This window comes from Pristiophorus japonicus, chromosome 26 (assembly GCF_044704955.1).
Source record: "Pristiophorus japonicus isolate sPriJap1 chromosome 26, sPriJap1.hap1, whole genome shotgun sequence".
Taxonomy (NCBI): Eukaryota; Metazoa; Chordata; class Chondrichthyes; family Pristiophoridae; genus Pristiophorus; species Pristiophorus japonicus.
Window position 1 is genome coordinate 4,676,156 of NC_092002.1, and position 16,345 is coordinate 4,692,500.

The following is a 16,345-nucleotide window of genomic DNA, read 5'->3' on the forward strand; positions in this document are numbered from 1 at the left end:
ACAAAAACACTGATGGACTTGTGGAAGTAGTTACTAGGGCAAGTCATTAAAGTGTAGCTTTCATAATTATTATAAGTACAGTGTAATTCCAAGACAAATTATACAAATGAAAATTGTGAAATAAAGCCACTCTGCAGGTTTTAAGTAGGAGTTACTGTTAGCTATAAATAATTTAAAATGAATCCATTAACAGATTACTCTGCACAACTGAAACCATACTGCCATTGAAGCAGACAGAATGAATGGGTTCAAGTGGCAAACTAGTGAGATCTGGAACAGTGAAGGTGAGTCGACAGGATTAAGGTTCATCAAAAAAAAAGGGGCTGGATCACCTGGTCCTAATTCCTCATTCTAAAAATGAGAGAATCACAAAGACTAGTAATTAGGGATCCTGGCTACAAATATAAAAGTACAAATAGGCTTCACAGCCAGCAGCAGCATCTTGGAAATGCCACACAGTAGAGCTATTTCCAATTAATTTGCACAGCATGATGTTATAAGTTAAATGTGGCACTCTGCAGAATACTGCAATTAGATCCCAAGAAATTGGAAGGCAAAATCATGCCAATTTCTATTCTAATTAATTTATCACGGGTAATACTGGGCATAAATCAAATTTACAATTCATCAGCATCGCATAGAAGCTTGTATAGCATGGAATGCGCAAAGAATTTAACTTGAAAATGAAAGCAAGCTTGCATGGCATCACTGAAACCAGTATCCTTGCATTAAGGATTCTGTATCCCCAAGTGCCAGGAACTTCACTATCCTACAGGCTGTATAAAAAAACGATGCAACTATTTGTATTGCATTTTTTTGACCGACAGGCAACAAGCTTCCCCCCGCCCCCGGCTGGCCTTGGCCTAATAGCAAGGAGGGGCAGGGTGGGGGGGGGGGGGGGGGGGGGGAAGGGGAGACAAATCACAGAGTGGATGATATCCAGAAGTCACCACACGGTCACTATTCACTTCATGCCCAATAACAATCTGTACACAATGCCTGCCCCATCTAGCGGGAGGGGGGTGGAGGGAGGAGGAGGAAGAATGTACTTGCACTGGGGTAAGGCACTTTAGCTCAGGGAGGGATGTACTTGGACTGGGGTAAGGCACTTCCAACTGGCCCTTGCTGTCTTCTGGGGAGCTCTGGCCTCTGTCGCTTCAGGAAGCCAAAGTGGATCAAGTTACAATTTGCAAAATCAGAGACACCTTGGGATGGGCAGTTCCAGTTGCACATTCCTGTGAAACTTTAGGGTGTGGCTTATCCTCCATGGGGACAAATCAGAAACCAAGGGTGGAGCATGTTGGCCATTTTTGCAGTACAAATAAGCACTTCCAAAAAAAACAGGTTTTTCGCCGTAGAATTATGCTTTACATCAACCAGAGATAACATGCGCAGCAACTACACCAAGACCCTCACTGACCAAGTGGGCTAGAGGGAGAGATATGAGGGGGGGGGGTGGAGAGGGGGGGGGGGGGGGGGGGGAAGAGAAAGAGAACCGGCATATTGCTCCAAAAAGCACAATCATAACTCTAAAGGGTCAATGCTGCAGCATTCACGGCCAGGAGACAATAACTAGGAAAACAGCTCAAAGAAAAGAAAAAGGAGAAGGCTGCTGTACCTGTTACACAGCAAACAAAAAAGTACAAGAGGCAGAACAAAAGCAGATGAGAGCTGGTCACCAGTGATGGAAACACAAAGGGTCGACACAGAGAAAAGACGACAGCAATGGATGACAGGTGAGAACAGGTTCAAGAAAATTCATATTTTATAATAAGGTATACAGGATTGTTTTACATATATGTTTAATAGTGTCTTTGGCAGTGGTGTTACCTAAAAGCTTTGACATACCTGCATAGTGAGTAGAATGACTTCAACAGTCTTGCCTTATTTTTGCTGTGCACCAAAATGAATTGGTGGAGAACCAAGTTTCAGATTTTAAAACAAGGATGATGACAGTTCAACACCTACCTTTCGATTTGTTCTGATTGAGTGTTGCTAACTATCTTGTTAACTCTCAATTAGTAGAAATTGACTGTAGTCAGTGGCTAGCACACATCACTACGGATGTGCGCTGGGAGTGTATGCGCACACAAATATGTCAAGTATAGCCAGACCACCCCATACCACTGCTGAAACTCTATCCATACAGCAAATAGTGTAGATAGGATTAAAGAGAATGTAATACCCACTGGTACACAGTTTAAAGACTCAATACTTGTTACAAAGAAATCTCAAATGGGAAAATTGAGATCACATTTAAAAGGAAAGCACTTCTCTAATGGAAGAAAATGTTTGGTTGAAAATAATGGGAAACAGCAAGATGTGGAAGTCTAATCCTTCACATTATGAAAAGCAACTGAAAATTTGTCCAAGCGAATAATTCACTATGGTGAAGAATTCAAACACTGTGGGATACTAGTTAAAAGCTTGAAAATTCAGTTAGAAGTGAAATCAGAGAATTATTTCACCCAGAGGATGGTACAGTTGCAGAATGTTACCAGGGAAGCCCATTGTAGCAGACAATATAAATGGGTTCGCACAACTGGATGCATTTCTGGAGAGAAGGGATATGGAGAGAAGACAGGAAAGGTGAATAATGATCTGGGAATTATAGGCTTAGTGGGTCTAAATGCCCTTTTCTTTTAGTACCCAAGTTTCAGATTCACAGTAACATTTCTAAACTGCTCTAAACACTTCAAAATACTATGGTACTAGGGCAGTTTAAATTGCAAATCACATGAAAGCATGCTCATTTACATATCATGCACCAAATGTCCTTAAAAATACAGAATAATTGAGCCAACAGAAGATACATTCACAAACACATACAAACCAATATATATTGAAGGTATTTAATATTTGCCATTATTAATCATGAGAAATACGAACAAAGAGCATACCACATAACCAAAAGCACGCAGGAGAACAGAAAGTTTGCAAGGTACAGAAGAGACAAGAGCTCACCTTTTGAGCACCTGAGAAGGCATGGTAGTAGCATGAAACGTAAGTCATAATAGCCTTTTCATCTGGCCTGAGAGTGCCTACAATATCTGTGCAGAGAGAGAAAGTCAGAGCAGAGTAAGGTTGCATCATGCCTCAAGCAGAAAACAGTTTCCTTGTTACACGGCACGAGAGCGCACAGGCGCATCATGATGCCTGGAACCGAGAATTTTTAAATCGGAGCGACAGCTGAAAGAGAAGCAGGAGATCAGTGTTGCAGGAAAGGAGGGGTCCTTGGAGACTTATGGTACCTTCTGTGCTCCTGAAAAGGCATGGTAGAAGCAGGAGACATAGGTCATAATAGCCTTCTCATCGGGGCGAGCGGTGTTCACAATGTCTGTGGGTAAACAAAAATATTAGAAGCGACATCTTGAGCTATGCTAATTAAACCTTTCCACGTGCATTAGCCTCAGACCAACTCCGCTCCAGTATACTACTTTATTCACCACCACATTCAGTTTCAGAAAAAGGAGTAAAAAGCAGGTATTGCAGCATTACTTTAAAAAAATCAGCTTCTTTCAAATCTACATGGGGCTTTTCATCAAGGCCCATTCCAGAAAATTAACCTGAAATGCCTTAATTACTATGTTCTCCACCTCCAACAACAAGGAAATGAAGTCCAGAACAGCAATGTAAACTGAACCGATCACTGCAGTTAAGTCCTGGCTTGGTCCCAAACAGTATTTGAACTATGGGTGGAACTAATCAGACACTGTAAACTGCAGAATGTCAGATATTAATTGGCATCAAGTGCGAATGAATTACATGGTTTTTGCAGAAACCGAATACACCTGAACATTCACAGAAGTTAACCTCAGATGTGTGGGCATGTACAGATCAAAATCCACAGTATGGACATCTGGAAGTGTTAGATTTTTCATAACTAGATCCTAAAATGTACCAACTAATGTTCTGCAGTCATTTTAACATTCCACAAAAAGCTAACCAAGCACTGCAAAACTATATTTTCACAGTTATTCCATCCTTGCGTTGTGAAAAGGGAAAAGCACATTTTTATAATTTATTAAAATGTCAAGAAGCTGCAGAAGGAACAGCCTCTGGCAGAATGGAACCCTGGTGGCATTTAAAATCCCCTGTGGTAAGCATTAATTATCATGGTTGGACTGGTTACCTGTTGGTTAAGAGTTTAATGTATTAATGTGCTACCGCACACAGTCGGAGTTATATTAAAAAGACTGCATTAAACACTTAAATGAGTGGTACACCATTAAAGTCAGCCTCAAAATCAGCTCAAGGCACAAAATGGACTGTCGGTACGTAGTTAAATATCTGATGAGCAAGTTCACCTGGTAAATATAGAACAAAAATCGAGGACAAATACCTATTTGGTCCCGAGAATTCTACAATTAGCTGTGGCACTAGTGACTAAAAGTGTACACTCAGCTAGGCCAGATCTCTCCACAGTTCAAAAGCAGAATAATCTACAAATACTGCACTGAGATGGCAGCTTTTGGTGGCTGAGTTGCAGCTGATGTGTTTTTTTTTCCTATAGGGCAGACTTGAATGTGGATGTGAAAATTTATATAGATGTTAAAAAAAGGCAGAAGGAAAAATGATCAGTTATGAATGTGGAAACATTGTGTGGTTGAAGCGTTGCAGAAATATTGTGCAAGTGTGAAGCAGGCATAAATTGCATCATAATGAATCAGATGGAGGAGAGATAATAAAGTGTGAATGTCTTAGCTGTATGTAAACCAAAAAAGTCTATGAGCAGACTCATTCCAGTGCATTGTAGAACCTGCAGCTCAAAGACCATCTCCTTTGCACCCAGCCTTAGCAATTCAACTTTGTAGGGCTAGGCATCTCAGTCCTATTTGCCCTTATATTTATAATTTGTCCTCTGAATTTTGGAGATTTGGAAAGAGCGGTTCTTGGCACTATTGCCTCACTGGTGGATAAATCCTAAATTGCAATATCAAGATTTGTTCGTATCAGCAATTTGAGGTATTTGCAAATTAATGGGTAGATTGATTTAAACTTTACACTGTTTCTGCAGCTCCATGGTGCCCACCCGTTCAACCCACTAGGACAAAAGATTAGACACTCCTGCTGCAGGTCAAATATCAAATGTGTTTTAGCAGTGCAAATTAAAAGGAAGGTGCTTTTTAAACTGAAACATGAAACGGTGGTTTGAAATTACAAAATGTTGGGATATCCAAACATTAATGGAGAAGTAAAGTCATGGGGAAGTACTTTTGGCTCAAAGCCTTGCCTTTTTTTTTTTAAAAACTTCACAGAATTCCCTCACTAATAAAATGTAACTTTAATGTAGACCCTCGTGTAGGGTCTTTTCTCCCCATCAGGTTGCTACAGTGAAGGCAGTTACAGGGAGCATCCATTGTAAATGATGGAATGTGACTTCAAACTTTCACAAGACCCAGGAGATGTCCGGCCCTGGGAAACCAGACAAGCAGTGAATGCAGATCTCCCAGCCTGTCTAATAAGAGTCATTTCCAGACAATTGAAAGTACACCCTAAAATGAGTATATTGATGACAGTGATCAAAATGCAGTTTTACTTGAAGTTCTTTTCCTCTATATTTTGAAGGCATCGTTCACTCTAGTCCTCACAGGACATCTACACAAATGCACTTTCCAGTAGCAATCACTGATTAATAGAGAAGGAATGTGAGCCAATTTCCCCCCCCTAACCTAGGATCAACCAGCCCAAGTGGTGTCCTTTCTGCTGGGTTCTTCTAACTCAGCATACATCAGCAATAAAATTTGTACCCTGCCTGGTTTGTATGCCTCAGCTACCGAAATGAATAAACTCGACAAGCAGAGAATGAATATATTCAATGTCTAAATGAATGTTCTTGTTGATGAGGTGACCTTTAACTGGTGTAAACTAGTCACAGAATTACTGTTGAAATGGTTCAGCATATAGGAAATACAATGAAGACGATGCATAAGCTTCATGCATGAACACATGATCTTTGCAGTTGGCAAGGAAACATCTGCACCATCATTCCCTAATGACATTCATGTCCTACACCAATGATATTCACAATTAACTTAAGCTTGTTTGAACCACTTCCTTAGACACCTGGGTACAATAATGGAACTCCAGTAAAATTTCTTAAAGTACAGTAGACTCTATGCAGTTGCATTCTGGGTGCAACTAGCCCCCAAAGAGCCCCAAGATTTCTGGACAACACATTCCTTCTGATACAAGTATTACAAAAAAAATAGCAGTCCTATCATATAGTTACATATGTTAGAGAACACTTTTGCTTTTTATTTGGAAAATACACTTCATTTAAGTTATGTAACTGGTTAGAACAGTCATAAGTTTTCCATTCCTGGATTACATTTACAATAGGTGCAGTGTTGCTGTGGGCCATTTCACTAATGGGAAAAGTATGTTCACTAAGTAGGTTCGATCAGACAATATAGGTCTGGCACACTTGTACGTAATGCAGTAAATATAGCACCACAACCAATTGCAGTAATGACACTTCACACACTAAGTTTCCTTGACCAGTTTGCCAGATACCTCAGCCACATGTCACAGCTTCATTACTTATACTCCCAAGACATTGGCACAGTTAAGTTGATTTAATTCAGGTATAAGTCTTGTCTATAGATTGATGAGACCATAAAAGAAATGAGCAGTAACATTTAAACTAACTCAGTCCAAATCAGAAACATCAATCTCATGAACAAGGTTAAAGAGAACAGCAACTTCCAGAGCCAAGAACTGAAGCAATCTTGGTTTGTGGCTTTTTTTTTATTTAAAAAAAACAAACTTTTTTTGGGAGGTATTTTCAACTACATGCAAAAATGTCAAGTAGTTCTTGATTGCCTCAATAACCAGCACTATGATGCTGCACACTCATTTCCCCATTCCCAGAGTTGCCAGCCTCAGCAGAGGATTCTGCTCAATGCCCCACGTCGGGAAGAAAGGAAAAATCTCCACTGTCCTACACTCGCATGTTTATGGCAGTTCGTTCAGGGCAAGGAGAAATTCACCTCCCTGTCAGTGATGGGGGACATGGGAGAATAGAGAACAGAAACAAATCTTCAAATATCCCCCAAAATATGAATGCAAATATATGTAATGAAGGAGTGCAATATGGAGCTAATCTCCATTGTAATTCAGTAAAACTAAAACACTATTACATAACCAACTTTAGTCTGTATTTAAGATTGGGGTATTTTCTTCGTTGTTTCAATCTTCCTTTCTCCTGCCCCCCCATTAACTGCCATACATCTAAAGAACTTGGAACATTAAGTACAGGGGGTGGCACTAGTTACATTTCATTTTAAATTGAGAAAAATTCATTAGGCAATATTTGTCCATTAGTGTCTCTAGACATAGCCACTCCCAACAGTAACAGTGCACACGCTCACCGCATCTGCAAGAATGTTCTGTGCGATGTCCAAATTACTATAGGTTATTCAGGGCACACCCCAAAAAAGTAGAGTAGCTTACAAAAAAACTTGCGTCAATCTAACAATGCAAACAGGATTCAGAGGACCACTCTCCCAGCTTTACTCCCGGTCAGGCTCGATATTTTGTCTGCCAAATTACAAATTAGGAAAGTCTGTAACAAAATTTTGTCAGTGACTGCTAGCTACTTTTCTAACCACTTACTAGAACAAATACATCTACCGACCACAACTAGTGTAACTCATCTACCTACCAGAACTAGTGTAACTTAGAGAAGGAAAGTTCAAGTGCACCTCAATTCGATAAAATAAAAGTCTGCAAAATTTTCTTACGAACCAAGTTTTTTTTAATAAAACCAACATGGAGACCCTGGATTTGGGTTTCTACAGCGACATCACCATGAGGGAGCCTTTCTATGTTTCACTGAGTGGCCCTATTGTGAGCAACAGGGAACAACTTCAAACCAAGAGCTGGCAGACCCTGCAAAGACATGCTATATAGACCTCAAAAATCTGCCTCTCCGGGCATAGCTGTGGTTTTGGGGATCAAGGGTCTCAAGGGCCTTTTAAAATTGTGCTCAACATTGTTTACTACAAGTCTTTCCTGGAACCTCTGTGCTGATGACCTCAATAGACATCTAGCAGTTGAACGTTACACAAGCTCATTATCTCCGTATCGTTAATAAGTTTGTTACCTTCACAAGAAATGTAAAAAAAAACATTCTGCTCCAATTTACATTTCCTTTGAACTAAAAATCTCCTCCTAGACTTATCTTTAATGGACTGAAATTAATCTGGTCTTTAATGCTTCTACTGCAGTGCGCTGCAGAAGCAGCATTTTGGGCCAGCTTACAGTCTTGCAGACAGTAACCAGTTGGTGCTGAAGAAACATTAAATGAATGGATTCTATAGTAAGCAAGTAACTTAAGCCTGCACAGGCTGGACTGAAGAGGATTCTATACAATTCAAACAGAAGACATTCCCAGTGCTTTTACAATGTATTAGGCCTGTCACAGAACATAGCATTCTGTACCACCAGTCCGATATAAAATATAGCATGCTTGTTAGTGGGCTCCAAGTGTATTCTCTTCAGTTATTATACACAGGACAAAAAGACTCACCTTCTGCATCCAACATCTTGGGTATATCTAGGTGTTTCTCAGCCACTTCAAAGGCATTGTTCAGGTTTGTGAGTGGATCATCCTGAGTAAAGGAGTAAAGGAATAAATGGTCAAACACCAATATCATAATCAACAGCAATTTAGAGTTCCAAGATTCTGGCTCTTAAAATGCTTTTTCTAACAAACATAAGCAGCCATTTTGAACAAAATAAGAGGGCACGAGAAGCTGTAGTTCTGAGATCTGATCTAACATGCAGGGTTTACAGGGTCTGAGAAAATTTGTCAGCTTTACACATTTCATATTTGCCAATCTTTGTTCAAGTGAATGTTCAAACTATTACATACCTTCCTCAGCTTGTCATAATCAATAAGATCCGGTCTGTGTCTATGAATGAGAGCGTTGAATGCCAGACCATCTTTCCAACTGGACATCAACAACAGAAACAGAATCCAGCAATATTAGCGAGAGAGAAAAATAAAGAAAACACAATGATATATCCATTTCCATCAGTTCAAACTATGAAGCCATAACAGATCAGTTAAGCATCTATAAACAGCAGATGAGTATCTTACAAAATTAGTTCATTTTTCCTTACATCTCTGCAGTGCCTTGGGATGCTGGTCTGTTAAAGGTGCTATATTAACACAAGTTGTTGTACACCAAGGGTTGGTAAAGAAAGTATCAGAAGGGAAGTACATCACCAAAACTGATCACCCAAGCACTGGAATTTGGTGAATGTAGAATAGCAACCAGCATTAGATATATAAAAAGTTAAATCACTGCATAAAATTGCTTATAATTTATGCCCGTGTAAGTCCATCAAACTCAACATTTTTGCTGGCAATGCTTGGCCTGTTAAACTGACTTCTGTGTCAAACAGCTATGCTAATCAGCCAAGTAAACCATTGAAAAAAAACAACTTAAATGGAAATTTTATATCCCTTTATATTCTAGGGTTTCCTCCCATGGGAAGAGTTCTGTTCACAACAGCCTTACAGTACAAATGGCCTAATCCCCTCAATGCTTGCAGGATTGTAGTAATGTCTTTTGCATACTTTCCCAAAACAGAGAAAATCCGTGGACTGACTGACCATGGCAAAAGCCCAACTTTGTATTATCAGCGTTGTATTTACACTTAAACAATACCTACATGGGCAACAGAATGGGTGAATGCAATTTAATAGAAGAGTGTATGGCAATATGTTGAGGGGCAAAATAAGGAATGGATACACTCATTGGAAAAACACTGACTGAGGTGGATGAACAGAGACACCAAGGGGTTCAATTACACAATTCCTTGGAAGCACGAGAGCCATAGAAAAAAAGGCCAATAGTATTTTGGGTTTTAGAAATAAGGGCACAAGATGCAACGATAAATATATACAAGACAATGAGTGTGAGGGTATTAAAGCCAGAGAGCAAACTGCTAAAATACACTAGGATGAGAAACTAGTTATGAGGGGAGATTTGAAATACTGGGACTATTTCCAATGGAGCAGAGAACAAAATGGTGATTTATTATAAGTTTTTAAAACTGTGAAAGGTGATAGGGGGAATAGGGAAAGACCATTTCCTCTGGTTGGGAAGTCAGTGATGAGGGGTCATAAATTTAAACGTGTCAGTGGTTGGGAGAAATTTATTTTTCAGAGTATGGAAATCTTTGCCAGAGAGCAGTTGAGGCAGAGACTATTGCATCTTTTAAGGGAAAGTGGATAAACAAATGAAGCAGAGGACAGAACAGGGCCATGGGGAGGATGGTAGGGGGACTAGTTTTGGACTGCTCCTGCAAAAAGCTAGCACAATGTCCATGGGCCAAATGGCCTTCAATACTTGTGAGGGTCTCGTGTAGTGTTTCCTTCTGTTGTTGAATCCAGCCCACAGAATAATTAGAGCACAACAGAATCCAACACATACTGGAAACTGCAGTATTAAAAGTGCATTACAGTTATCCTATGTGGGTTTGGGCCAAATGCCATTTTGTTTTATTTGTGCAATTGGCCGCTACATTTAAATTGAAAGTATTCAAGCATTAACCACATATGCAAATAATTACCGTCAACCATAAGCAATTAAGAGGGGGGTAGTCGGGGCTGATGTAGTAATAAGCATGAGGCAGTCCCTCGTGTCGATAACTCTGCTGTAAAAGAGAAGCTAGTTACGCCGTAGGTGAAAGTCAAGGGATACATGCACACTAAGTGAAACTGGTCGAATGGGCAATTGAATTGGTGAGTGTTCAATTGCAATCAGGAACTGGTTTGTATGAAGCTGTCAATTGTAGTTTACCCTTCCTGTCTTTGGGAGCTAGACAAAGTTTTAAAGAAATGCATATTGCACATAGCATTGTTGTACCACCCAAGTGTGGAAGTCATGATAAGTACACTCAAGTGGTCAAATGAAGGGCAACTGTATTGTAAAATATCAATAGCTTGCTAAAGAGCTGCTATGAACACCGATATCAAGAGTCAAGTAACATAGGTACAAAATCACAACCAGCCAGACTAGATGCAAAAAACTACGTTCACTACAAGTCTGTTATTTACAAATCTGTCACTCCAATTTAAGCACAGATCACTTTCCTCCCCTCCTCACGAAGAAAATTAGTGATACTTGATGCTGGACTCATTACCTGATGTGGAAGTTCTGCACATTCACATTCTTGTATGGTGCAGTCTTCCTCTGGCACCACAGCAGTAATCCCTCCTTGGCAGAGGTCTCTGGAAAAAAAAGTTTTGGCAATGGTAAGGAAGCATCAGAAAGAATTGCTCAACTATCATAGAAGTAGCTCAAAAGCACTTTATGGCATATAGCACAAAAAGAAAAGTAGAAAGCACCATAAAAGATCATGCCCAGATTAGCAACTCAGTCCATAGAGAACAAAATTGCTACTTGGAACCACCTGGCTTCCCACAAGTTTGCAGACCCCACAGGACATTCTGCATTACATACCACCTGGTTCACAATGATTGCTTCCTGTCAGCTTCATATTTCAAAGTAATTTCAAGGCGTCACTTAACCTGGAATGTACACAATCTCATTGTAGCTAAATGAAGTATTTCATCCTATAATAAAGACCACCAGCTCACCAATCACTGCTGTGCCCGAGTTAATAAAATTACTAATTACTGACTGTACAGACCAACAGCTGCAATCTTGCAGCGCTGCTGATAGCAATGGCAATCAGTGGAACTATTGGTTTTAAAAGACTGTTTTAAAAGCAGACACCTTCCAGCGTACCCAATGTTCATTTCTACAGGTGCTTGACCACTATGCAGATAAATTGTTCCAGCCAATATGTAGTCAAAACTAGGTAAACAAAGTAGACAGAACAGGATCCGTACTAGAATACCAGTTCATAAAATATCAATTGATTAAAAAAAATTAACCAATCTTCCTGAAGTAGACGGATAAGGCCACCTATCTTGAATATCCACTTTATACTCAACCACATTTGAAGTTACTCCATCCTGTTGGTGAAACCAATTAATATGGTCCTCTGTTTCCAGTGTTTTAAAAAAAATTTAAACACAAATATATGGTTAATTATGCACCAGAGAATAGTACGCCACATTGTTTGAAGAGCAATGAGAATTTATTTCAATATCCTGCACCAGCCATTCTTGGAGCCTAACTGAGTTTACCAATTATAGATAATCTCACCCTATGGTTCCAAACAACAGGAATGCAGTGGAAACTACCCCAAATTCTTAGAATCTTCAAAGTCAGCAGGGGAAAAAAAAACTTCATCTGTCCCAGGCTCGATTTGAAACCAGTTCATCAAAAGAACAATGTGTTAAACTACTGTGCCAATCCCCAGTCTCAGCAGCCACTAGTTTATACATGTCTGGAGTTGAAAATAAACTGAAACCACAAATATCACGTAGTTTATTTTCAACTCTTGTACTTAAGAATTCAGATCCATAGGTGGTCACAGGAAGGAGGTTACATGTTTCAGAATTTAAAAAAATTAATCTTCACCTTCAACAGATATGTCTTGAATAGCAAAACGAAGGATGATAGTCCAGATCATACCCAGAGTCATCTTAACATTCCCATCCACAATTTCTGGAAAAAAGCATAACTATTAACAATTTCTATTAACTATGCAGTTTATCTTGATCTGCAAATAAACTAATTTCAACGAGAAGTTAATATTTCTAAATTGAAACTTTTGTACAGTTGCACAAGGTATCACATAAGAAATGAGTAGGCCATTTGGCCCCTCAAGCCTGCTCCACAATTCAATATCATAGAAACATAGAAAATAGGTGCAGGAATAGGCCTTTCGGCCCTCCAAGCCTGCACCGCCATTCAACAAGATCATGGCTAATCACCCACCTCAGCACCTCCCCCCCAGCCACAAGGACCACATCCAACTCCCTCCCGAACACATCCAATGAACTGGCATCAACAACTCTCCGCGGCAGGGAACCCCACAGGCCAACTCAGAGTGAAGTCTCTCCCAATCCCAGCCCCAAACAGCCCACCCCCATCCCAAGAGCATGCCCCCCCCACCAGACCCACCCAACACCAGGAACACTCCCCCCGCACCCGTCCCGCCAGAATCCTTCCCAAATGCCGAACACCCCCGGATGTCGAGCTCCCAGCCCCGGCCACCCGAGACACGCCGCCAACCACACCACATCCACCAACCGCCATCTGCGCAGTCAACCCGTCCACCCCACTCTGAAAACTCCCCGCACCGAGGCACAGAGCCCCCAGGCCCACCCCTCCAACACACTTCGCCCCCCCCAGACCTCCGCTGCAATATGGCCCCTCCTGTCCCCTGCCCTGGGTTTCTCCACCCCCCACCCCCCCACCATGGCTGATCTGATCTTGGCCTCAACTCCACACTCCTGCCTGTTCCCATAACCCTTCACTCCCTTATTGTTCAAAAATGTGTCTATCTCCACCTTAAATATATTCAATGACCCAGCCTCCATAGCTCTCTGGGGCAGAGAATTCCAAAGATTCACGACCTTCTGGGAGAAGAAATTCTTCCTCATTCCCATTTTATATGGGCAATCCCTTATTCTGAAACTATGGCTCCTAGTTCTAGATTCCCCCATGAGGGAAAACATTCTCTGCATCTTCCCTGTCAAGCCCCCTCAGAATCTTATAAGTTTCAATATCACCTCATTCTTCTACACTCCAACCTTTAAGGCAACTCCATCTCAGGAATCAATCTCGTGAATCTTCACTGAACTGCCTCCAATGCAAGTATATCCCTCCTTAAATGAGGCCAAAACTGTACGCAGTACTCCAGGTGTGGTCTCACCAACTCCCTGTACAGTTGTAGCAGATTTCCCAACTTTTATACTCCCATCCCCCTTGCAATATAGGCCAACATTCCATTTGCCTTCCTACTTACTTGCTGTACCTGCATGCTAACTTTGTGTTTCATGTACAAGCCCCCAGATCTCTCTGTACCGCAGCATTTTGTAATCTCTCCCCATTTAAATAATTGGCTTTTTTATTTCGCAGTTCACTTTTATTACCCATTAGACACAAACTCACCATTTAAAACAAACTGCAATAAAATCAAGGAAATGAGGAAAATCTCAATCCTTAGAAGAATTAATTTGTATTGATCTCTTATCTAATCATGCTCTTAAAATTTTCCTAATTGCTTTACATCAGTCGTTATGTAGTTATTTTGCACTTGCTGCATTTCAAACTTTGCAAGCAGTTTATCAACACATCTATATCCATCTGGTATCACATGAATTTGCATTATTTGTGCTCACGCACCCAAAAAGTATGGCACTGCAATTCCACCAATAATCTGAAATGTTTCAATGACAAATGGACTCTCATGCCTGCCATCACTGGAGCGATTTCAACAGTGATGGCCATAATAGGCTCATCAATCAGGAGACGTGGGGAGGAAGGTGTGGTAGCGGGATAAGAAATATTCCTTGTTTAATATATTTACACATGCCCTCGAGGGAAAAAAAAAGAGAGACTACATTAAACACATAGTTCTGATTTTCTATGGATGGGAAAGGGGAAAATAGTGACTCACAATTGATAAGTGGAGAACAACCTGCTCAGTTTTCTCACTCCACCCAGGAGCCAATTTAAGTGCAGGTTTTGGCAAAGACTGGAGAACAAGGCTCTTGTTTTTTTTTAAAATATAAAATAGTGATTAGATTTGTCTGGGATTCTAAACAAAATAATTCTGTGCCAGAACAACTTCTGCCAGCCCAGGAGCAAGAAAGACTCTACACAGGCATATGACCCCATAGGGAATTACATAAACAGCTTTCCTATCCAGTTAATTTTAGCATGAAGTGAGGATCTTGGTGAAATTAAATATCACATTGCAACAGATCAACAACTCCTACCCTACCCAAAAACACAGCCATTGGTCTTAATCTGCAGCTTAATCCATATGGATTTAACTGTAAAAAGGAGAGTTTTGTAGTTCAAATGGAGTTGTTATGCTTGGTCTTTACAGAGCATGACCAGCTAGAGATTCCAGGCCATCTGATACTTTAAGAACATTTCAAACCCAGCAATCAGAAACCCTTTATTAAAGGTTTTCATGTTATAAATAAACTGGGCCTAGTAAAAAATATTAAAACTTTTTCCAGTATGGCACTACAACATGTAAAGCTATGGGGATGTGCCATAAAGGAGTTCTAGAGGTTAGATGAAGCACCTTGTAGAAGGTAGGAAGAGAAAAGCAGCTTCTCCAGAGGGACAGTTAACCTTTTTTGGTATCCGGTTCAAGAACAGTATCAGCAAAGGTCTACAACAGATTACCATCACACATTAGCAGAATGGCATGTAGCTGGGGGGAAAAAAAAACTCAAGAAAAAGGAAATCTAACTCCAGTACTAAACAATCAAGTTCTCAATGCAAAAATGAGCTGGAATCAATCTTGATCAACATTCACAGTAAATATGAATTCTGAAGCAAGTTTTGGTCCACAAAAGGGAAAGGGAGTAAGAAGAAAAACTGGAATTATAACAAAGTCAGCCAGGCACATTTACATTGGAGTAAGAAAATTGTGGGTTCCAGCTCCAATCCAAGACTTGGTACATATTTCAAAATGGTACTGCACTGCATTGTTGGAGGCATTGTCCTCCGAGTAAGATGCTAAGCCAAGTACCCTCTGCTGTCACTACAGCTGTATATGCAATTTGTGGACTTCTGTAACAGAAATACAAGAGTCAGTCTTGGCTCCGTGGTAGCACTCTCACCTACGAGTTGGAGCTTGTAGATTTAAGCACATAATCCAGGCTGACACTGTCAGAGATGCCACCTTTTGGATGAGATGTTAAAGAGGCCCTGTCTGCTCTCAGGTGGACACAAAGGCATGGCACTATTGGAAGCAGAAGAGTCCGCCTGATGATCTGGCCATATTTATTCCTCAACCAACTCAATTAAAAAATGGTCATTTAGCTCACTGCTGTTTGAGGCATGTTGCTGTGTGCAAATTGGCTGCCATGTTTCCCTACTTTACAACAGTGACTACACTTAAAGTACTTCATTTGCTGTAAAGTATTTTGGGACATCCCAAGTTTGTAGAATGTGCTATATAAATGCAAGATCTTTTTCATTACTGGCACTGCCAAGAGTCTTTAAGAAACCTCTGCAATCCAAAAATCCAGTCACGAGATATCGCAGGAATTTGTCTATGAAAGGTTTCATCTATAAATCTATGAAACCATTATTTATTTATTTTTAATAAGTAAAATCAGATTACTTTGTTCTAATTATGCTGACCTTTTATGGCTGTGGTACTATTGAAGCATTACCTGCACCTAGCAATTTACTTCATTGACACGTGTTGCAGGCACACATGT

The 16,345-nt window shown here is 40.4% G+C and overlaps 1 protein-coding gene across 5 annotated transcripts in view; it reads right to left on the reverse strand.

The window, feature by feature from the left end:
- Positions 1-16,345, reverse strand: part of LOC139239126 (alpha-actinin-1-like) — a 102,731-nt gene that overhangs the window by 32,536 nt on the left and 53,850 nt on the right. For 3 of the 5 annotated variants that reach the window (XM_070867672.1, XM_070867670.1, XM_070867674.1), the window contains exons 4-8: positions 12,510-12,596; positions 11,161-11,248; positions 8,879-8,957; positions 8,534-8,615; positions 3,252-3,337 (exon numbers count right to left, since the gene is read on the reverse strand). In XM_070867672.1, coding sequence (XP_070723773.1) covers positions 3,252-3,337; positions 8,534-8,615; positions 8,879-8,957; positions 11,161-11,248; positions 12,510-12,596 — 422 coding nt within the window. Of the gene's footprint in view, positions 1-2,964; positions 3,051-3,251; positions 3,338-8,533; positions 8,616-8,878; positions 8,958-11,160; positions 11,249-12,509; positions 12,597-16,345 lie in introns of all 5 variants that reach the window. The other 2 variants (XM_070867673.1, XM_070867671.1) reach the window with 1 other exon arrangement.